The following is a 22170-nucleotide window of genomic DNA, read 5'->3' on the forward strand; positions in this document are numbered from 1 at the left end:
CCTTGTGATGTTTCTTTCGCTTCCATTCTCTTTTTTTTCCCTTAATCTTTTATTTCCTCCTGTATATGTCTCTTCTTTTGTTGCGCGACTCGTGCTGTGCAGGTTTTTGCGCCATACTCTCTACCCCTTCTTAGGTCATTTCGTTCGGTTTTTTTCTTGTTTTTGATAATGCTTTGGACAGACACGCAGATGTTACGGATACCATGATTGTCTTGAATGTTATTATTGTGATGAATTCCGAGACTAGCCATATAGTAACAAAGCGTGGATATAGGATAGTAGGCTGGTTCACTGTGGTGGAATTAGTAGCGGTCCTAGAAAAGTGCGTGGCAATAATGCCTGTAGTACGGTGCCTGGCCGTGGGGATATGTGTTGTGTCCACGGTTCGTTCTGTTTATCGACACTCAACCCCAAGGCAAAAGTGGCAGGAGCAGTTCCTACTACTAGCTCACTCACTTCGTACTTTCGTACTTCCTCTCCCACTCCTGCAATTTCTCCATGCGGTCAGGGCCAACGCTAGGACGGCCCAAGTGGAGACCCAAACACGCCCGGACGCCGTCACCATGTCGACCGGCGCCGTTACTCCGATCGACACTCCGTGCCGCATCCCCTCGAATGAGTCTTCCTTCCACACGCCCTTGTCGCCGGTCGATGCCTCTGGTAATTCCATCGAATTCTTCATGGCAGAGGACGCGCACGGGGATCAGCCCCCGAGTGCGATCGACGACTCGACAGTAACACAGAACCAAGGAGCAGACGACGCGCAAAACACCACAACAACCACCACTACATCCACTGCCGAGACAAACGAAGACCATGCCGCTACCACTACAATAACAGACCAGCAGCAAGGCACGACGGATGAGCCTAGCCTCCTGACCCCCTTGACCGATCGCGACGACAGCAGCCTCTTGCCGCCCAGTGAAAATGGCGACCACGAACGCGGCACCAACCAAACCCTGATCGAGGAGACGGAAATGCGTCGCAAGCTCATGGATATGGAATCGAGTTTCTTGCCAGAGCCGTCCACCATCGATGTCGCTGCGACTGGCCCAGTTGCTGGCGCGGACGATACCTATCTCGTCGGGGTATCTGGCGACCATGCGGCGGACATATCCTTTGAGGGACTGTCGCACACTTACCAAGACTCTGCGCCAACGCAGGACCAGAACAGGGATAAACCAACCGTCCACTCGGAGCAACCGGCGCAACAAGGAGACAACAACTCGCTGCTCGACCCCATGACCTCGTCACCGGCCGCTGCTGCTGCGAACCGCCGGAATCAGCTCACTTTGTCCGAGACGAACAACGACTCCAGTCGACTATCCCAAGACGACCGACACTATAGATCCCAAATGTCTCAATCAGAGAACGAGTCACAGCTTACACCATCCAAGCTTCAAGGCTCCTCTCGCAGCGTGTCGCCGGGTCCGTCAAGATTATTCAGTGATCAAAGCAGTTACTCTGGAGACGCAGCCTTACGTGGTAGCGGCCGGAGAGGAACTCGACCCAAATATCTGAACAGCCGTCAGGGGCCTCATCGTCTCTCGCATTCCTCTGTCACAAGCACCAACACGGAAACGACAAACAGTGATGCTACATTAGGAGCAGACTACGCCCTCCAGTCAGGAGGTGCTGCCTCTGACCAGTTCGGGAGCCTTCATACTGGAGCCCGCACCAATATGACAAGAACAACCAGTCTTGGAAGTATGGCATCTGGGGTCTCTGGATACAGCGAAGAGAATTCTCTGGAGAAACGGAATGTGAACGGCCCATTTGATGGTGGTCTACAAACCTTAAATGAAGAGGAAGGCTCCCCACGGTCAACACGGCAGACAGCAAGGTTTGACGAGACGTCGGCACCGGAGACGCCAAGAGCGCGACCGCAAGACAGTACATTTCCGACCGATACGGCAATTGCAGAGCGTGTTAAGGGCATTCAAGTTCCAACCACCTTCGTACAACGGTTCCGAGAAGACTTCCAGGGCATGTCTCCTGAGAAACGGGTAGGGGCCTCGACCCCGGCGTTTGGGAGAAGTGGCCGCTCAATGACCCTCAAAGAACAAAGCAGCACAATTGACCGTCTGTCGAAGGAAAACTTCGACCTGAAAATGCGAATCCATTTTCTGAACGAGGCGCTGAACAAGCGGTCTGAGGAAGGCATTAAGGAAATGATATCTGAGAATGTCGAGCTGAAATCAGACAAGCTCAAGCTCCAGAAGGACAATCAAGGCCTCAAGCGCAAGATCCGTGATCTGGAGAAGCAGCTAAAGGATCATCAATCGGACAAGGAATCAATGGTCAATCATGACCCGGAGGGCTCAGAAGGAGATCGTGACTCGGCCCAGGATGGAGAAGTTGTCTACCTGCGTGAGCGGGTTGAAACCTACGAGCTCGAAATCGAGCGACTGAGGTCCGAATGTGTCGCAAGAGAAAGCGAAAAACGCCGCCTGGCCGAAATGGTCAAGTCCTTGAGCGAGAACCGAGCTGGAGGGTCAGATGCTGGTGCTAGAGAGGAGAGGGTATGTAATTGGGAATATCATCATCTCCGGTCCGCGCTAACCACTTCATGTCACAGGATATGTGGAAAGATATGCTTGATGCGGAGACTGCTGCGCGTGAGCAAGCCGAAGATGAAAACCGAAGGCTACGGGATGAGACGATACGTCTGCGGAGCGAGATGTACACTGCCACCGGCGGCGCAAAGCCTGGACAGCGTGATCGGGGCGGTTCAACGGTTTCCTACGCGTCAGCATCCGACAAGGATGGCAGCCGAGCTGTCACTTCCAGCAACACGCTTATGGTCGAGATTGAACTTCTGAAGCAGGAGAATGCAGAGCTGAGAAAGGAAGTCAGCGCGCAGACTTCAATGCTGACGTCTCGCAACCGGGAGAAAGAACGCCTCTATCAAGAAATTGAGGAGCTAAAGCTTGGCCAACGCCGCGATGGTAGCCGATCAGTTGCGGGAGATAGCATTCTCGACCGCTCGGCATCACGCGCCAACATCAGGCCGTCTTCTTCCGAAGTGAGCGACGGAACACGTACCAGTGATCTAGACCGCGACGAGCTGGAGGCACGTAATGGACAATTACGCGATCAGGTGTCTACCCTCAAGCTTGAGAACCAGGCCATCGGGGCCCAGCTTGACGACTACATTCGAGAACTGGAGGCGATTGATCAAGCTTATCAAGCCGATGTTGACCAAGCCGAAGAGGAGATGCAGAACTTGCAGCAAGAGAGAGACCAAGCTCTGCAGCTGGCCGACGAGCGTGAGGCTGCTTTCCAGGAACTGCAAGCTGAGGCGCAGGAAGAGCTGGACGCTCTCGGGGAGGAGCTTGATCAGAAGATTGTCGAGTGTCAACGCATGAATGAGGACTTGAACAACCAGGATGAGAGCCTCAAGGTCTTGCAGGCGGAGATGCGCTCGGCGAGCGAAGGTATTATCCGCCTCGAAGAAGATGCCCAAAACAATCTCGAGAGATACCAGACCGTGCAGCAAGAACTGGAGGAGACCAACCGCGAGATGGAGGCGCTGGAAAAGAGCCTCTTCGAGGCCAACACCAAGGTACAGCGGCTGACGGTGCAGATCGAGTCGAGCCAGAATGAGATTGCCTTCCTGCGGGAAGAGCAAGATGGTGATAAGATCCGCATTGGTGACCTGGAGTCTGAGCTGAAGACATATGCAATGAGCCTGCACAGTGAAAAGGAGAAGACCAGGGAGCTCGAACAGCGACTAGCAGGCGAACGACACCAGCGCGAGGTTGTTGGAAGCAAGGAGAAGCAGGAGGTCCAGCGGATCATGAACGAACTGAACCGTGAGGCCTCGGCAGCGAAGGAGGAAGCCCGAAGACTAAAGAAGAGTTTGTCCGCTCAGGAGATTGAGACTTCTACCTGGCGCGAACGGCTCATGGACCTTGAGAACAACCTCCGCGAGACACTGGGTGACCTGAATGGCAGCCGATCCAGCTTGATCTCCAACATCATGAAGTTGCAGAAGGAGCTCGAGTCAACTGCTCTGGAACTGGAGAGTGTCCGCTCCCAACTGGACGAGAAGGAGTCGATTCTTCGCAACCGCGATTCTCTCCTGGAGAGCCATGGCTTAGAGTCCCGTAAACTCTCGGAGCTGCTCGAACGTGAGCGGCAGGCCCGACGGGCAGACAAGCAGTCGTTCGAGCAGTCGCTTAAATCTCATCACCAGGCGTCTCGAACCATCACGCAGAACAACTCTCGCATTACGGAACTGGAAAATGCACGCAATCAGGATCGCAAGAGGTTCATGACCCTGGAGCAGCAATTCAAAGATCAGCTCAGCGAACGCAATGCTCTCTTCCTGAACATCTGGAAACGGCTGTCTACGATGTGTGGACCGGACTGGGCTCACTCTAACAGTTTGATTAATGGCAACCTCCCGAGCCAAGAGGTTATTGGCAATATCTTGTTCTGGCCCGGATTCAGCCGCAATCTTTTGCTTGCGATCAAAACTGTCGAGAGCGTGATTTCTGGGTTGAAGACACGGATCAAGACCGTCGACCACGATCTGAACAAACAATATCAAAACCTCGAGAATTCGTTCAACACCCGGGTCCGAAAACTCGAACGGCTTGAGGAAGCTGTCAAAAATCTGCGGTCTCAACAGCAAGGTCGTGGCCACTCCGGCTCGTCGTCGGAGATGTCCAAACTGAAAGGCGAGAACCGGCTCTTGAAGGCAGAACTCAACCTGCTCCAGTCCAATTCGCGCAGCCAGGGCTCTGCGTCAGCGGCCGCAGCGTCAGTCATGACTTCAGGCCCGCGCTCGCCATCTTTTGGATCGGCGGCAAATACAGAACGAGCGGTATCTCGTCACAATTCTACGACAGGCACTGAACAAAAACCTCGCTCTGAAAGAGGATTGACACGCAGTTCGACGGGCCTACCGCAGCCATCTCACTCCTCATCCAGCAGCACCCTGACCAACGACGCTGGAGCCATAATGCACCGCTCGCGCGGTGGGAATAGCGGCTGGGAAGGCGGCGACGATAAATGGATCCATCGACTGCACGAGTTGGAGAAGCGGCTCAAGTCAGAGCGTGAAGGGCGTTTGCTCGACCGCAGCGGCGCCCGCAAACGGCTTGAGGAGCGCGATGCAGAAAACCAGAGACTCCGCGACCAGATTCATCGTGAACGAGTTCGCCGAGGCCCCTCGGGCACCGTCACTGATGGCAGCACTACAGGACGCAGCCGTGGGCTGGTCTCAGATGAGGCAGTCAGCTCAAGTGAGGGTGAGGGCATCACAGTGGATATTGAGGTTTGATAATTTTAGGGGAGAAGGGGGATGGATGTACAAATAACTTGGAATACCCGGGGCGCATGCGGCATTGGAAGTCGGATGTATGTGATTAACTTATGGGTCATGACAGACATGCAGGCGTTATTTGATGTATCATTCAAGCAATGAGAATATGTTACCATGCATCTACAAACTTCTCAATAGAATTTAGTACTGTACAACACACAATGTCTACCGCAACGACACCTTCAGCGAAAAATCCACGATCCCCGTCCCCTGGTGAATGGAGCTCGTCGACAAAATATCCACATCGGCACACGCATACGCCGCGGCGTTGTCCTCGGTGAGTCCACCAGACACCTCGATCAGGAAGTTGCGCTGCTTCGCCTTCCACTCGGCCTTCAACTGCGCCGCCGCAGCGCGCACCCCATCTGGCGTAAAGTTATCCAACATGATCACATCCGCCCCGGCCCCGATAGCCGCATTCGCCTCCTCGACACTCCGACACTCGACTTCGACCTTGGTCGCGAACCCGCCGGCCGCTTTAGCTGCTGCCACGGCGCGGGGAATGGCCGCGGCAATGGATTCGTCATCCGTTGAAATGGGGGCCTTTCCTCCATCTGCGGCGGCGGTATTGTTCGCGCAGGCCCAGACGTGGTTATCCTTTAGCATGGTCATGGACGACAGATCATGGCGGTGCGGGTCTGCGCCGCCGACGAGAATGCCGTATTTTTCGACAATGCGGAAGCCGGGGGTTGTCTTGCGCGTCCCGGCTAGCGTGCCCGTCCATCCTTGCGCTCGGAGTGCGGCGACGAGGGTGGAGCTCTTGCTTGCGATGCCGGAGCAGCGGGCGAGGATGTTGAGGGCGACGCGCTCGCCCAGCAGGATCTTGCGGATGGGACCGCGGACGGTGGCGCAGTGGGTTATGGGGGATATCTGCTGACCCTCTTTGACGTGCCATTCAATTCTGGAATCAGGGTTGGTGTCAGCGTCAATGGCTCAAAAAGATGGTTCACAAAGAGACCGCGGAAGCGAGGAGTGGCATACGAGCAACCGAGTTGAGAGAAGACTTCATCGAAGAAGGGAACACCCGCTACCATTCCCTGTTTACCGTCAATACTCTTTCTGGCTCAATGCCGAGATAAACGGCATACCTTGCTCTTCCCCAGTAACCGGGCCTCGCCCTCGGACTCCCCCACCACGAACCCGCCATAATCCAGACTCGGACAGTCTTCTTCCAGCCAGGCGCTGATGAGGCGCTTGTAGTTGGTGGGGAGGAGATGACGGGGGTCACCATATGCTGCAGCCATTCTGTTGTACAATAATTGAGGATATATGTTACTATGCAGTAGTCTGCGGTCTAGCCATATCATATCACCCCGCGGGCGGAAAAAAGCGGGTGAGGGCCCCGATTCTGGGCGAGGTCACGTGGATCTATACTGAAGTGGTCGAACTCTCGAACATGATAGAAGGCTGAGGTTACTTCCGGAAATCATAAAATCAGATCGCTCTGCAGCGGATCAATTCATGACGTTCCTCTGGAAAGCGGAGAGTATCATAGTACGGACAGTTACGGACAGCGCACCGTTCCAAGTACAGTGGTGGGACTGCATTGCCGAGTAGCCGCGGGTTCGTGGGTCGGACTAACAAACTACAAGATCGAAAAGAGACCCGACGGAAGATCTCGCGTGATTATGAACACTATTCCGTCGGCGGTAATACCGATCTCCTGTCATACGGGCCGAGAGGATCCGCTCCTATACTCGGTCTCCCGAGGCTCACTGGGCCGAGGTTGAATAATCCCTCTACCAAACAACATAAACCAAAATGCCTCAATAATGGAGATCAAGGCTCCGCTTTTCTTTTCATTCACTGTATCATGAACATGTCTAGGCCTTCCACGCCTTGTACACAGTCTTGCAGCCAAAGATCTGCCCCTTCTTGAGGAGCACCATGTTGCGCCACTTGTCTTCGTTGATAGCATTGACGTACCGACTGGGCTCCACGCAGAAACCGGCGCCCTCGCCGTGCGGCGGAGCACCGTCAATTGAGGGGATATTGATGTACTTGCCTGTGTAGAACTGGAAGGCGGGTTCCGTGCTGTGCACTTCAAGGTGCAGCTTGGTGTCCGGGTGGCTGAACTGCGCGAGACGACGCAGTGGCAGGCCACGCGTGTCGAGCGGGATCTTAGACGGATCGGTCTCCATGACAAAGACGTCGTCGATGTGCGGCTCGTTGGTGTTCAGCGTGAAGGGGGAAGCCACGTCGCGGGGGAACTTGTCGATGGTGCCGACCGGGATGCCGGTGGAGTCGATAGGGAGGTAGTCGGCGGTTGCGAGCTGGGCGGTGGTACCGGACACGGTCGGGCCGCCGGTAATGTTGAAGTAGCTGTGGTGAGGGGTGAGCGAGCTGCGATCTCCAGCTTGGGATGATTGACATACCTGTGGTTGGTGATGTTGACTACCGTCTCCTCGCACTCATCGCCGACAAACTCCACCTCGTACTCGGCCGTCAGCACGCTCTTGGCCGCGCCGTCGTCCTCCTTGCTCGCCGTGTACCAGACTCGCACCTCGACGGTACCAGGGTACCCCTCCTCACCATCCTTGGAGAGGTACTTGTAGAGCAGAGCGTCGTGGCCATTGCGCTGGACGGTGTGCGGACCATCGAAGACACGCTTGCCCCAGCCCTTCTCGCCGCCGTGCAACGAATTGGGCCCATTGTTGCGGGCCAGATGAATCTCCTTGCCATTCAGGTTGTGGATGACGCCGTCCTTGATGCGGTTGGCGACCCGGCCAATCGTGGCACCGTAGTGCGCGGTGTTGTACTTGACATAGTGGTCCTGCGTGGGGAAGCCCAGGACGATGTTGGTGCCGCCGACGCGGAACTCCTGGATGATGGCGCCCAGGGGAATGAAGTTGAATTCGGCTAGTTGAGTGGAGGAAGACATGGTGGATGGTGTGGGAGTGAGAGAAGTAAGACAGGAGGAGTGAGAGAAGAGAGTAATGTGGGGGAAATATTGCGGGATCAACCTCCGTTTGGCTTTAGCCTAAAGGGTTTACCCGTTCCTTCGTGGTTCGGCCATACTTGTCCTCTACCGTTGTTAACTCCACTATTATTGCCTAAATATCTCCCTTGAGATTCAACGCGCTGGTATAGTTGGACGTAATGAACTCTTTTCGGCACAGACAGCGCTCAACGCTAACCGTATACAGTATTTCCTGTTTCGGGCTAGCGTTGCGCGCGACCAAGTATACAACCACCACCACCACCCAACAGCCTCACCATGTCACTCATGTCCGCTCGGGGTTTTGGACTCCCTGTTCGGACTTGCAAGATGGCCGGCCAATATGTCCGTCCGAAATCAGAATATAAATACGGGAATTGTGTCGCTGCAAAAACACACTTCATCTTCTTCATCACAACGCACAACCAACACCCGAATTCATAATAGTTCAAACCCGTTCCAAACATTATATTCAACACTATGTCTGCTGCTTGGATCAATGAGCCCAAGGCTCACCCCCTCGAGGTCAAGCCCGCTCCGACCTACACCCCGGGCCCTAACGAGATTCTCGTGCGCAACCACGCCGTGGCGATCAATCCCATCGACAACATGACCCAAATCCGCGGAATCTTCCCCCTCCAGTATCCAGCCATCATGGGTCAAGATGTCGCCGGCGAGGTTATGGCCATTGGCCCCAACGTGACACGCTTTAAGAACGGCGATCGCGTGGTGGGACACTCCGTGGTCTTCGCGACACAAGAGCAGCGAGACGGGGCTTTTCAGACCTACACCATCTTGCGCACCAATCTGGCCAGTCTCATCCCCGACGAAATCTCGTATGAGTCGGCCTCAGTGCTTCCTTTGGGTCTGTCGACCGCCTCGTGTGCGCTATTTCAAGGCGAAAATCTTCACCTGCAACTCCCCACCTCACCCTCCCAAAAGCCCACCGGCAAGACGGTCCTGATCTGGGGCGCAGCATCCAGCGTGGGCTGCAACGCTGTACAGCTGGCTGTGGCAGCGGGATACGAAGTCGTGGCCACCGCTTCGCCACATAACTTCGAACTGGTGAAGAAACTCGGCGCAAGCCAGGTGCTAGACTACCACAGCGCCGACGTCGTTGAAGAGCTGCTCCTTGCTCTCCAGGATAGAGAACTTGCCGGCGCGTTTGATTGTATTGGTTTCTCCGCGACGCAGGCCACAGCCAAGGTGGTTGCGGCGTCGCAGGGCTCCAAGTGCGTTGTTTCCACCAAGCCTGTGCCGGTGGATCTGGACCTTCCGGAGGGAGTCACGGTCAAGCAATGCCGTGGCGATGCGCTGCGAGATAATCATATCGGGAAAGCAATCTACGAGGACTTCTTGCCTCAGGCGCTCAAGGTTCGGTCGTTTGTCCCGGCTCCGGAGCCACTTATTGCGGCTAAGGGGCTGGAGGGTGTGCAGGGTGCACTGGACCTGCTCCAGAAGGGGGTTTCTGCTAAGAAGGTGGTGGTTATGCTTTAGAAAGTGTGTTTATTGGCTTCAATATGTCATTATTGCGTGTCTCGTTAATTCGTTGATAATCAACTCGCTTCATTTGTCTCAAGTCGACTAGTCTCAGGCCAGTAGTCCGACTAGAACCAGCATACTACTACCGGAAAAAGAGTCGGGTTCCGGGGTTGAAGACTAAAATATAGTTAGCAGTGTAACAAAAAAAAAAGATCAGAAAATACCCACGTTGGCGAGGATGGATGCCAGCCCTATCCCCATATTCTGTTTCATCCACACCAGTCTTTTCTTCATATAGGTTCGAATCTGAGGGTTGATAATCAGGAGATTGGAAACAACGTGCATGGAATGCATTAGCAACAAGCCACCGACCGATCGACCTGGGTTGGCAATCGATGAATTGGAATCTGCATCACGTAAAAAGATATGCACGTCTTCCGCCAGATGGTACGGAATGGACGAAAGCATGTCCTCCAAAACATGCAGCACCGCATCTAATTCCGCGTCATGATCCTTGTCATCATCGATAATCCCCGTTAGTTGCAGAATCAAGTCGATAAGCAATAATCGAGCGGCGCGGTAGGCATTCCACACCCCAGCAACGTAGGGATCAAAGTAGGTATCCACTTTGCCGGGCCAGGAGCCCACCCCATAATCGAAGAACACGCCTCGTCCGGTCATGGAGCCAACCGTACTCGGTTTGAAATCATTAGGTTGAACTTCTTCCCATTTGGAGAACTTGTCGTTCAGCTGCATTGCCTCGTCCCGGAGTGAGAGTATCTCGGCAGTGGTATTAACTTTGCCATTGCTTCGTTCCCAAACGGATCCTAGTATAGATAGTAGGGGATCTAATGCTTGGGCTGGAGACTCTGCAATTGGAGGTGTAAGCAGACCAGTATTCTACGCTGCAGTCAGCAAGATCTTTACGGTATTGCATATCGACAGAGCACACATACGTTTACTGCTCCGCCCAAAGCACCAAGTGACTGACCGCTCTGGACAGCTTGCAGGAGATGCAATGGGGAAATTCTCACCCCGAGCATAGCAGCGACACCACTCGCATGGACGTTGTGCTTACTAGGGCGCAAGTCATCGGCAGCAATGATCTACGCCGGGGAGAGTCAGCTCCCCATCTTACATATAACGGCAAATGTTGCGCACCTCATAAAGACCCAAAAGCAAGGCGACCAGCACTTTGTCCTCCTTGTTGGGAGGATGCTGGATATCAACAGCCAGCGAGGCCACCAAATTCTGATACAATTTCTCAGCCCGGAGGGTCAAATGCGGGCGATTGAGCGAGATGCCATGTTTAGCAAAGGCGACCAGTTCACAAGCCTTGGCCAGATTAGACTTCCAGCCTAGACGATGCAGACGAGACTCGAGACGCCCCAAAAAGCCACGGGAGAGGGCCTGATTTGTTGAGCTGACGCAAAAGTCATACACAAAGGCCTGCAGGGCGAATTCGTCCACGGCCTCGTCGGGCACTTCTATTGGCGAATTGTCGTTGGCTAGGATATTTGTTCCTGGGAGATGTCCTCGCACAGGGAGTGAGCACTTGCGCCCAATTGACTTGGTGGTGCTGCCAGTCTTATTCTCGGGGCGTTCGTATTGCTGGATGACGACCTTCTCATCATTCTCATAGCCACCACATGTGCGCTTGGCAGTGACACATCTCATACACGACTTTCCGGGGAGGTTAGCGAAGCAGTCTCTGCCTGACAGGGCCCCGAAAAGCATACAGGCCGCGTTTCATCGCACTACGCACGGGGTTGGCTACGATCAGCACCAGTAATTATTCTTCACTGATTATTAAACGTAAAAGACAACGAACCTTCTTCCGCCGCCGCTTGCATGTGGCACACCCTCGTGAAGGGCCGAAGTAGACCATTTTTGGAAAACAGTCAGGACTCTGTCAGAACTCTGACTGACTGCAGCTAGGCGGAGTTGTCGGGTTTAGGAGCAACCAGCATCCGGGCGGAGAGTTTCGGGCTCCGGGGCCGAGTGACCCAAACGCAGGATCAAGGGGGTTCCGAGGGGTTTTTGTGTTTTTTCCTTTCTAGTTAGTTCGCTGCTGCCTTGTACAGTACACACCTGGCCCCCCTACCCCCTGGGCTTAAGTTAGACGGGGAAGTAGACAATGAGACGCCCGAGTTTCAACCTTTTTTTTTGGTGGGGTTTGTAGTGAGTTCTCACGAGAGGGGCGGAAAAACGGATGTAACAACTGCCCACACGCAAGTCTGAACGGAACATCAGCCCTAAGTAGGAAATGTCGGCACATCGGCGTCTCGCGCCCTGGGAGACCGAGATTTTGGCAGAAGAGGTAAATATTACAACCGTACAATACGGGTGGATGCTAAAGTGGAGTTGGTTTGATTCCATTCCGCTGACTCAGGGCAGGCTGGGCAGGGCTGAGCTGGCGCAGCACCGCTATCTGTTAGTAGTAGCAAGTCTAGCGAGTATGTACATTGTTAAGGTTCTTGCGAATGCATAGAACATGTAAGCAATGATCAATCATAGACTCATATCGAATCTTCCAAATGCAAATGTGTCACTTCTTGTCAATCTATATCAATTAGTCATCTCGGCGAACCCGACCCTGTGGAGTCCTAACGGGCAAGTCGAGATCACATCGGCACGTTGGTCCGGGCTACTAGACAGTGGGGGTTCTAGATATGGCAGACCTGAAGAACGGGTTCTAGGAGATCACGCAGGCTTGATCGAGTCATGGCTGAACCCCCTGGTCGAACCGGACTCTGAACAAGATCTGGGTCAGGATGATGATATCATCGTTTGGGATAGAAGTTCATTTCATCGAAATGGTGTAACGGTGACATGACAGACCAACCAAATGCCATCAAGAAAGAGAAGGGAATCTCCTATTTTGCGTAGATTTGAAGAAAAGAATCAAGAATCAAACCAAAGAAAAACTCCAGGCACCGCAGAACCAAAACCAAAAGACCGCCCCGCCCAGTAGTAGTTTCTCTGTACAGTGATTGATATTAGGACACCCAATTGCACCAGGCAGTGGGGGATAATTGCCCCAGAAACAGAAAGAAGCCGAACCCAGAACCAGAACCCAAATAAGAAACATGTATAGTATACATGCATCACGTCATACGGCGTTAAAAAGGCAGAAGGAAATCAGATGGAGGTGATCTCCGTCGGATTCGGATTGAGGAACTGGTTGAAGTCTTCGTAGTCGTTCTTGGAGTCGACAAAGGGCCCCGACGACATGCAGTTCACGGGCATCTGGCGGTTGAACATGGGTGAGGCCATTTGGTTGTCATCGAATGACAAGTTGGCATAGTCGGCCGAGTTCATGAAGTCCATCTCATCAAAAGGATTGAAACCGGGATTATTGGGCCACTGCTGTTGCTGTTGAGGACCACCCTGCAGAGCGAGCGGGTTGACCACGCCCTGCATGGGTAGCTGCTGCGCATAGCTGCCGGACATCTGAGGCTCGCCCTTGATTTGGGGCGCACGCGCCGTCGGGCTATAGGCCGGCGGAGTCGGGGGCATCTGGCGCTGACTGAAGGCGTCGGACGAAAACCGAGACCGAGCCGTGGGGGATTGTGGGCTGTCGGTGCTGCCGTCGGAGGACTCCTGGCGTTGCATATGCCCGGCGTTGGTGCGCCACAGATCCTGCTGCATGGTCTCGGGATTTTCTTCAAAGTGCTCGCCCTTAGTGTGATCGAGCGCGCCCAGGTGGGTGAGCAGGTCGTGTGTGAGCGGGTGGCCGTTGGGCTCGGGCTTCAATCGGTCGCCGGCCCAGCCTTCGCCGTCGGTGGATCGTCGATAGAGCTCCTGGAGGCCGTGGACCAGCCAGGCTTGTTGCTGTTCGAGCATCTCAACATATCTAGGGCGGAAGAACTGTCAGTTATACATTTCAGAAACACTATCGCCAGGTCACAAGCTTACCCCTTAGGGTACACTTTATCATGGGCCTTCTTGCGTTCCCCGAAGACGCAGATGGCATTGTCTGCTCGACAGCGCGAGCATGGGCTAGCTCCATCACACTGAGGAATGGTTAGCGCAAGCCTAGCCACACCAAGGCCGTCAGCACATACCTTGGATTTCTTCAGTCGACAGCGATCGCAGGCCTTGCACACCCGCTTACGAACATTGCCGTCCGAATGTGAGTGGTCGGACGTGGGTGTCGATTGGCGCGCAGCCATTATGGGCAAATATGGGTTGGGAGGGGCAGATGTGAACCGGAAGGAAGTAGGTAATTAGGGCTGGGAGGCAGAAAGGACGAAAAGCCCGGGTTTTGGAGTATGGGCGTCAGTAGTAGTACTTCCCGTTCCGGATGGAGTGGGCGACGTCAATCGGGGTCGATGATCTAATGAAGATGTCGGAGAGGAGTCTCCAGGCCCGATGTAATCCCAAGATTGAGTTTGGTCCTCAAACGTTTTCAGAGCAACCAGGGATTATATATCAAGAAAGGACAGGGAGGGGGGATTCGAGTATTAGTTATACGAACAGAAGCTAGTTTATAACTAGATCTCAGTGTACTCCGTATGCTCTCGAATCAATCATAACTGGTGGCTCCACTGGGCTGATGATCACAGGCCCGGTTTTTTTTTTCCTTTTTTTTTTTTTTTCAACTCGATCTGGAAACTCGGCATTTACACTCTCGCAGACTTTTCTACTTGCTGACGGAAGACGGAGCTTGTATCGGACCTCGGAGGATTCTTGTTATGTCCAGACCAGCAGTATTTGTAAGGATTACTGATGGGCCTAATTTTCGTAATATGTAGTATGTAACCAACGATCTAGGAGTGCAATCCCAGCCAACCAGCCAGCAACGAACGAGGCACTCCCTGGCTTCCCCGAATAATAGTTACCCGCCTCGTGTGTGGGAGTAAATGATTTACGGATGAAAAATTAGTGAGCCTATCCATGCACACAGGGCTTGCGAATTTATTCCGAGTCTTGGCCGTGCATAAAAATAAAAAAAAGGCGCACCAAACCCGCAACTCGGCAGGGGCAAGCCGAGTGAACGACTCGCACAGTAATGCCAGAAAGAGGCGGCATTATTATGGAGAACTGGGCATCCGCCCGGTAATGCGAATACCGCATGGATATTCGGATGTGTTTCTCTCCTGAGAGCCTTTTCTTTCCCGTCTAAACTCAACGGTCGCGCCCACTTGACCGCAGCCCTGGTCGGTGGGAGGTACATAGAGTTCGGACGAATTAGCTAACCTAGTTACGAGTTGATTACAGACATTCGTGATTCATGACACCGGGACCCGGCCAATGAAGACGCCGGTCCCCCAGCCCCCGGCGAGGTGATTGAGTAATCGAACCGGCGACGCTTGCGGTCCATGACGTTATCCTCTCTACCCTTATCGAGATCATTATTATTACTATCCTAGACTGGGAACAAACAAGTTGAAAGGATCTGCCGTGATGGTACCCGGCTTGCTATATTCATATTTTTAATGGCGTCATATAGTCTACGGTCTCAAGACACCCCCAGACGGCGGTGGTTCATGGCCGGATGATCTCATTGCCTGTCGGTAAACAACATTGGAGCTGTTGCTGCTTGCAAGGAGCTGTCATACATGGTTTACACCGTGCCCTTGCTGCCCTACGAGCCGTGGGAGTACATGTCTTTATCACGGAGGCCGATTCCGAGCCCAGCCAGACCTAAGTACCAAGGGAATCACGCAGCTCCATTCCATGTAACAGGCATCCGTATACACCTGTAGATCCAAAAGTAAAAAAAAGGGGGTATACAAATGAACTAAAAGAAACCAAGTCCTCAATCTTTTTTTCAACCAAAGCAACAGAGTCGGCGCGAGAAGGAGCCTCGTGCCTCTACTTGTTTCTCCTCCGTCGAAACATCGCTCTTGGATTTTTCCAGGTCCTGTTCCGAGCGATTGAAGACTAACATTGAGCTCCGCGCGCGCTTGCCAAACCCCCAAAAGCGACGGCGGGTCCGTTCCTCCTGGGACCCCTGCATGCTTGCGTCCGCCGTGGTCGAGGGTAGAGCGGTGGTGTGGGCAGATGGCCCAGCGCGCGAGGTCGGCGGCCGGGTGGGTGCAGCGGTGGCTTGTTGATAATGCAGCCGGCGCGCTTCGACGACTCGGCGGACCAACACTAACACAGATTAGCATCCCCTCATTCGTTGTTTCATCCATGTTCACTCACGAGCAAACGTCTCCTCGATATTGACCATTTCCCGCGCACTCGTTTCCATAAACCCACACCCGTGCTTGCGCGCGTACTCCAGCCCTTCGCGGGAGGTGATGACGCGCCCGTCCTTCAGGTCGCACTTGTTGCCAGCCACAATCTTGACGGGCGGCGGCAGACCGATATCCGTTGCATTGTGGTCCCGGAGTTCCTTGCGCAGGCACTGGGCCTTCTCGGCGCGCCGCTCGGTCTCGAGGTTAATCATGTCCATGAAATAATTGAGCGAGTCCAGGCTCGAGGGATTCGTGATATCGTAGGCAAGCAGAAAGGCGTCGGATTGGAGCGTCGCGGCCGTCCACAGCCCGCGGTACTCCTCCTGGCCGGCGGTGTCGGTGATGGACAGGAAATAGGGGAGGCCATCCACGGTACGGGTGACCGAGTATGAGTCCTCTTTTCGTTGATGCGTGTCAGGTCAGATCTGTCGCGACCGGGGAGCAAATGGGAGCAGTCGTACCGATGGTTGGGTCATATCTAGGACAACACGCGAGTCAGTCTGTGAATCAGGGATGAGGGCGGTGGTAAACGCACTCGTGAATCCATTGACTACGGACCAGCCGCAGGGTGATGGAAGATTTGCCTGTTCCTCGATCAGTGTCCCGATCTCGATCGCGATCGCAGCGCCCAGGAGAATGGCACCGAATCAGGGCGTGAACCGTGTCCCAGCAGTTCAATTAAGCAGTGTGGGAGAACGTACCGCATCCGCCATCCCCGCAGATGGTGATTGAGATCTTGTCTGCCATCGCGGCCTGACTGACGATGCGTGGCACCCACAGCCGTGGGGGAGAGAAAGAGGGAGGAGTGTCAAGAGGAAAGGAGAGCGCGGGCGTTGTATGTATTATTTGTATGTAGATAAGAACATCCTCTCTCTCCATTCTCTTCCTGCTTTCCCTCTCTCCCCCTTACCGTCTACATGTCCTTTGAGCATAAATCCGGTGTCTCTTTTCCTTATGGTTGTAAATGCAAATCCTTCTGCTGTCTGTGCTCCCCTCGGCCGGTCGCTTTGTGATACATCAACTTCTTCACCAGCATCACCCTTCGCCTTGCCCACTACCCACTCTCCGGACCAGCCAGAGGACGGGAGGGATCAGTCAATTATGCTGTTCCTAGTTCAACCAGCACCAAACATGAACAATTCGGGGCTCCAGGGGAGGCGATCCGTTCTGTCAAGCCGGGCAGTGCGCCCTCATTGGCCCTCCGTGTCATCGCGCGACCCGCAATGACATGCGGTTGTACTTTTGCGAAAGGCGAAAAGGAGAAGAATGCGAATCAATGGGCGTGGGATCTTCTCTACCTCTCCATCCTCCCTCTCTCCTTTCCTTCGACACTCTCTTGCGCGAGTTGTCGCGCTTTTGAAGCAAGGAAGCACCGTTGTGAGAAGAACGGGGTCGTGGAAGTATTCTCCACCAAACACAGGGTTCCCGACAATCTGGAAACTCGTCTGAGCGTCTGCATTCTGGACCCCACGCAGGCCGTGCTTTTGCACCATGGCCTCCGGCAGCAGGTTTAACTATACCAACCGCGATGAGGAGTCCCTGCCGCCACAGGACCAGTCCTACCTGGGTTTCAACGACAACTATGGATTTGGCGACATCATGCCAGAGCAGGGCCTGCCGCCCGCCGACCTGGAAGGCCGCCTGTCGAATGTCATGCTGACCTACGACTCCATGCCCAGCACCGGCGCGTCGATGCCGGTGAGCATGGATGCTGGCCACTCCTTCGCCTACTGCTCCTACCCAGACACCACCATTGGCATGCCGCCCCAGCTGGACCAGGCCCAACTCCTTCCCGATTTTACGCCCTTTTCTCAGGGAATCCAACCGCAGGTCGGTCAGTATATGTTGCAACCTGGCGCGGCCGGTCCGCCCCAGCGACGCAACGAGCTCTACAATGATGGCAACAATTCTTCCGGTAGTAACCTCGACGACTCGGACTTCTCTCGATCTAGTGATCGGTCCCAGGCCCAGCCGCATACTTCCCATCGTGCCCTTCAGGCCCGCCAGGCACGTCCACTCCAGCCATCTTCGTCAGCCCCATATCGCCCATTACAGCCGGTTGCTATCCAGCCCAAGAAGCCACCTGCCGTCAAAGGTGAGGAGTGTATCAACCCCTATTTGCAGTGGGATGACTGACCAAGATCGTAAAGCTGAGGACCCCTCGCCGGGCCTAGAAAAGCCTGCTTCCAAAAAGACAGAGCACACCGGCATTTATTCCAGCAGCGGATTTGATGTCCTGGGTGCTTTGGGCCGAGTGGCCATGCGTCCCAACCCCAAAATCAATATTGGTGCCGTCGATCTCTCGTGCGCCTTTGTGATGTGCGACATTCTGCGCGAGGACCATCCGATTGTGTATGTGTCTGAAGCATTTGAGCGGCTTACCGGCTACACCAAGGAAGAGATCGTGAACCGGAACTGCCGCTTTTTGCAAGGGCCCGATGGCAAAGTCACTGCCGGCGCGAAGCGCTCCTTTACCGATGGCCAGACTGTTTTTCGATTGCGGTCGACTATTGAGGAACGCACCGAGATCCAGGCTAGCATTATCAATTACCGCAAGGGCGGACAGCCATTCATGAATCTCATCACTATGATTCCGATCCCGTGGGATTCAGACGAATACCGCTTCTACGTCGGGTTCCAAGTCGATCTGGTTGAGAAGCCCGACGCTGTGACGCGGAGAAATCCTGGTATGTTCCTGTGGATCTGGTGAAGCTCGTCAGAACTGACGTTCAATTAGATGGCACCTATAGCATCAACTATCAACGCGACCAACTACCCCAATATGTGGTTCCCCCGGACGTATACCGAACTCAGCCAGACCTCGTCGCCAGGTTCGGTCATGATGATGTGACGGCAATCCTCAATGCTGTGAGCGTCGCTGGGCCTGAGGCCTCCCGGCAGTACCTGGACTGGATCCTGGTCGAAAATACAGACGACGTGATCCACGTACTGTCTTTCAACGGCGAATTCCTATATCTGTCACCCTCCTGCAAGCGGATTCTGGAGTATGACCCTGTCGAACTGATCGGCAAGACACTGTCGACTATCTGCCACCCCAGCGATATTGGACCCGTGAGCCGCGACATGCGTGCCAGCACGACGACCGCGCCTATCAGCATTGTGTACCGCGTTCGACAGAAGCATCGTGGATACATGTGGTTCGAGAGCCACGGGGCGTGGCACATCGACCCAAACCAGGGGCGGAAGTACCTAGTGATGACCGGGCGGCCGCGACCCGTGTACTCTCTTGATCAACTTGCCCGCCATGGTTTTTCGACTGCCCTGGCCGAGAACGACATCTGGGCCAAGGTCTCACTGTCCGGCTTCATTCTGTTCGTCACATCCAAAGCCAAGCCAGTGCTTGGCCGCTCGCCGGATGACCTGATCGGGAAGGGACTGCAAGAGCTCATGGAGTCCGAGGACGGGCCTGACGCGATCAAAAATGCCCTGGAGGCAGCAGCGCGAGGGCAATCCGGCACTAACGAACCTCCGCCGTCTTTCCGCCACCAGATGCGCCACAAAAAGGGACACAACCTATCTGCGCACACGACCTTGTACGCAGGCGACACTGCACTAGGAACGAAACCGACGTTCCTCGTCGCACAAATCCGATTCGCCCGCTCTCTACCATCGGCCACCGAAGACGAAAACCTAACCACCGTCCCCGGCACAGACAAAATCACCTCTCTTACCACAAACAATCCGAACCCACCTCGCCAATACGGTACACTCGGCCAACGCATGCCCGATCTCTCGACCTTGATCGGCCTCAATGGACTACCGACTGGCAACCGCAGCGTTTCGCCCTCCAACGAACCAGCGATGTTCTTCACAGAGCTCAACCCGAGGCGCGGATCGAGCTGGCAGATCGAGCTGCGTGAGCTGGAGAAGCAGAATCGCGGGCTGGCGGATGAGTTGCAACGTCTGCTGAATCGACGCAAAAAGCGCAAACGCAAGCAATCCGCCATCAGCGTTGAAAAGGCGTGCGCGATCTGTCGGACGAAGAATACGCCCGAGTGGCGGAGGGGTCCAAGTGGGGATCGGGATTTGTGTAATAGTTGTGGATTGAGATGGGCGAAGCAGAACCGTAGTCAGCAGCAGCAGCAACAACAACAACAAGGGCAGGCGAGCCAAGGACAGGCTCCTGCTGCTGCTGGTAGTAGTAGTAGTGAGGGAAGATAATAATGGCGCAGCCGAGTGCATGTTGTGCCTACCATGATGCTTTTCTTTTGGTTTTGGGCGAGACTGGGTGCTTGGAGTAGGTATACCCGTTTTGGTTGAGTGAAAGTCCTTTCCTTGTTATCTACTCCCGGAGTTCGTTTCTGTCTATTGTCGGGTTCTACTTTTGGCAGTCAATATGGATATCCTACTGTTTCTGTATACCTCTATCCTGTAGCACACTGCTACTCCATAGCATTGAACTGTCTAGGGCTGCTTTACCTCCACATCCTACCCTTACGTACACCCTGCCTAGTTTACTTGCACACCCATCCCATATGAATTAGTTCTAGCGTAGAATATAGTGTATTTTTCCATATGTACCACTGCTCGTATTGGGTTGTCAAGTTTTGTCTAAGTTCTCTCCCTCTTACCATTGAACCTAGTACAAACTTCGCCGGCCATATTTGGCACCGCTACCCCCTGAATCCTCTATATAACTCCTACGTACAATGTCCTAGGAGGCTCTTCTGTTGACGAAACTTGAACCGCACTTCAGAAGAGGAGGTTTGATAGAGACAATGAGCGTAGAAGTTGGTGGTTTTATGATATAGTCGTATGACTGGTATCACCACTGTATAGGGCAACAAGAGGTACTTAGGGGGAATACACTATAGTCTACGCTAGTACAGATTTGTATAATATGGACGTGCAACTAATCTCGGTGGTGTGCAGGTAAAGCGGCCCTATAGACATTTCAATATAATAGACTAGGAGTATGAGACAGAATCTCCGGTTTACGGCGCTCGAATATACAGCACACGAATTTGTGGATAATACACAGCAGTGCTGCTGTCAGCAATAGTATATACAGTCCTAACCATGCCTCCATCTAATCTAACTCGGTATATAATATACACATTGTAACACAGACAACCATGTCTACTCCTTCCCATGCCTCAGAGCCAACCACCGCTCCAACCACTCCCTCTCAACCGTCTCCCTCTGTCCATCCTTTCTATACCCGCTCGCCACATCCCCACCCCCGCGCTCCTCAACCGCAGCACGCACTTCCTCAGCTACAAGGGCCTTGACACCCCCGCCACTTCGAATCATCGCATCATCAATTGCCAGATAAGAGATATGTCTCTCCAAACGCGGCCGATAAATAAATCGCAGCAGAGCCCGTGAAGAAAAGCGAGCATGGCTCTTGACCAGTCCGAACACGGCGCATGCGCGCAGTACACTCTCTGCATCCGCAGTTCGCGCAAAAGCGGGATGTGCGAATTGGGTAGCAAGCAGGCTCATCTCCTCTTTACCACCCACTGGCATTGGCGAAAGAGATCCAGCAGTGGCAGCGGTATGCCCTGCCAAAGCGTTTCTCTTCCGCGCCGCCGCAACAGCGCGCTCCTTGGAGACCTGCGAGGGAACACGACATGTAAACGGGGTGACAGCGCTCCCAAAGAAGGGGATAATAAGCGGCGTAAACTCGCCGCACACGACAAGGACCAGAGAGAAGGGGATCATGCGGCGGACATCGCGGGCCGAACGGCGGACGAGTTGAAACTGCGCGCGGCCGAGCAATGACGCTGCGTTTTTGTTTCCGGAGAGCCGGGGAGGGGAGATGGGGATGTAGGCTGGGAGACCCAGTGTCTTTCGGAGGGGCAGCGAGGCGCGGTAGTTGTGGTAGACGTTCTTCAGGCCCGTTTTGTAGAAGGAGAGGTAGGCGCGGCCGACGGCGATGTAGCGGGTTAGATTTTCGGAGATGGACGCTGTCTCTGTAATGGCTGCGGGGACCGACAGAGGCGCGGGGCGTGTGCTGGGCGGTGGGTTGATTTCGTTTTTCTTCGGAGTTGAGACCGCGACGGGCGTCGGAGGTGATGATGGGGGAGAGGGAGGCGGGGAGTTGTGGCGGGCGTAAGTCGAGAATAGGAGAGTCATTGGCTGAGATTGGGGACTGCGACATTGAAGCCGAGCGTAGAGGCCGCGCTGGGCCCGGAGGGAGGACATGGCTGTTGGTTGTTGTTCAGAGAGAGAAAGGTGTTGCGGAGTTTGAGATAGTGAGAAAACAG

At 54.2% G+C, this 22170-nt stretch overlaps 10 protein-coding genes across 10 annotated transcripts; 3 read left to right on the plus strand and 7 right to left on the minus strand.

Annotated features, from left to right (window-relative positions):
* Positions 1 to 563: 563 nt before the first annotated feature.
* Positions 564 to 5290, plus strand: N7474_005291 (putative anucleate primary sterigmata (ApsB); the record flags this gene model as incomplete). The annotated part of the gene is made up of 2 exons (XM_057196706.1): positions 564 to 2522; positions 2579 to 5290. The coding sequence occupies 2 exons, from the start codon at positions 564 to 566 to the stop codon at positions 5288 to 5290; spliced, it is 4671 nt and encodes a 1556-aa protein (XP_057054102.1).
* A 207-nt stretch (positions 5291 to 5497) lies between these two features.
* N7474_005292 (nicotinate-nucleotide diphosphorylase (carboxylating)) lies at positions 5498 to 6576 on the minus strand (the record flags this gene model as incomplete). Its single annotated transcript, XM_057196707.1, has 3 exons — positions 5498 to 6233; positions 6314 to 6369; positions 6421 to 6576. 3 exons carry the CDS (start codon positions 6574 to 6576, stop codon positions 5498 to 5500), a joined length of 948 nt encoding a protein of 315 aa, XP_057054103.1.
* Positions 6577 to 7155: 579 nt separating this feature from the next.
* On the minus strand, positions 7156 to 8213 carry N7474_005293 (Glycoside hydrolase-type carbohydrate-binding subgroup; the record flags this gene model as incomplete). The annotated part of the gene is made up of 2 exons (XM_057196708.1): positions 7156 to 7654; positions 7708 to 8213. 2 exons carry the CDS (start codon positions 8211 to 8213, stop codon positions 7156 to 7158), a joined length of 1005 nt encoding a protein of 334 aa, XP_057054104.1.
* A 537-nt stretch (positions 8214 to 8750) lies between these two features.
* N7474_005294 (zinc-binding alcohol dehydrogenase family protein) lies at positions 8751 to 9767 on the plus strand (the record flags this gene model as incomplete). The annotated part of the gene is made up of 1 exon (XM_057196709.1): positions 8751 to 9767. One exon carries the CDS (start codon positions 8751 to 8753, stop codon positions 9765 to 9767), a length of 1017 nt encoding a protein of 338 aa, XP_057054105.1.
* Positions 9768 to 9965: 198 nt separating this feature from the next.
* On the minus strand, positions 9966 to 10508 carry N7474_005295 (C6 transcription factor; the record flags this gene model as incomplete). The annotated part of the gene is made up of 1 exon (XM_057196710.1): positions 9966 to 10508. One exon carries the CDS (start codon positions 10506 to 10508, stop codon positions 9966 to 9968), a length of 543 nt encoding a protein of 180 aa, XP_057054106.1.
* Positions 10509 to 10886: 378 nt separating this feature from the next.
* Positions 10887 to 11489, minus strand: N7474_005296 (uncharacterized protein; the record flags this gene model as incomplete). Its single annotated transcript, XM_057196711.1, has 1 exon — positions 10887 to 11489. One exon carries the CDS (start codon positions 11487 to 11489, stop codon positions 10887 to 10889), a length of 603 nt encoding a protein of 200 aa, XP_057054107.1.
* Positions 11490 to 12893: 1404 nt separating this feature from the next.
* N7474_005297 (Zn(II)2Cys6 transcription factor domain-containing protein) lies at positions 12894 to 13927 on the minus strand (the record flags this gene model as incomplete). The annotated part of the gene is made up of 3 exons (XM_057196712.1): positions 12894 to 13608; positions 13671 to 13768; positions 13820 to 13927. The coding sequence occupies 3 exons, from the start codon at positions 13925 to 13927 to the stop codon at positions 12894 to 12896; spliced, it is 921 nt and encodes a 306-aa protein (XP_057054108.1).
* A 1601-nt stretch (positions 13928 to 15528) lies between these two features.
* Positions 15529 to 16687, minus strand: N7474_005298 (putative RAS small monomeric GTPase; the record flags this gene model as incomplete). Its single annotated transcript, XM_057196713.1, has 5 exons — positions 15529 to 15854; positions 15906 to 16337; positions 16402 to 16418; positions 16476 to 16524; positions 16642 to 16687. 5 exons carry the CDS (start codon positions 16685 to 16687, stop codon positions 15529 to 15531), a joined length of 870 nt encoding a protein of 289 aa, XP_057054109.1.
* Positions 16688 to 17431: 744 nt separating this feature from the next.
* Positions 17432 to 20122, plus strand: lreA (uncharacterized protein; the record flags this gene model as incomplete). The annotated part of the gene is made up of 3 exons (XM_057196714.1): positions 17432 to 18035; positions 18091 to 18627; positions 18678 to 20122. 3 exons carry the CDS (start codon positions 17432 to 17434, stop codon positions 20120 to 20122), a joined length of 2586 nt encoding a protein of 861 aa, XP_057054110.1.
* A 918-nt stretch (positions 20123 to 21040) lies between these two features.
* N7474_005300 (uncharacterized protein) lies at positions 21041 to 22108 on the minus strand (the record flags this gene model as incomplete). The annotated part of the gene is made up of 1 exon (XM_057196715.1): positions 21041 to 22108. The coding sequence occupies one exon, from the start codon at positions 22106 to 22108 to the stop codon at positions 21041 to 21043; it is 1068 nt and encodes a 355-aa protein (XP_057054111.1).
* Between the last annotated feature and the right edge of the window lie 62 nt (positions 22109 to 22170).

Source organism: Penicillium riverlandense, assembly GCF_028828495.1.
Source record: "Penicillium riverlandense strain IBT 135883 chromosome Unknown utg000003l_segment0_segment0, whole genome shotgun sequence".
Lineage (NCBI taxonomy): Eukaryota > Fungi > Ascomycota > Eurotiomycetes > Eurotiales > Aspergillaceae > Penicillium > Penicillium riverlandense.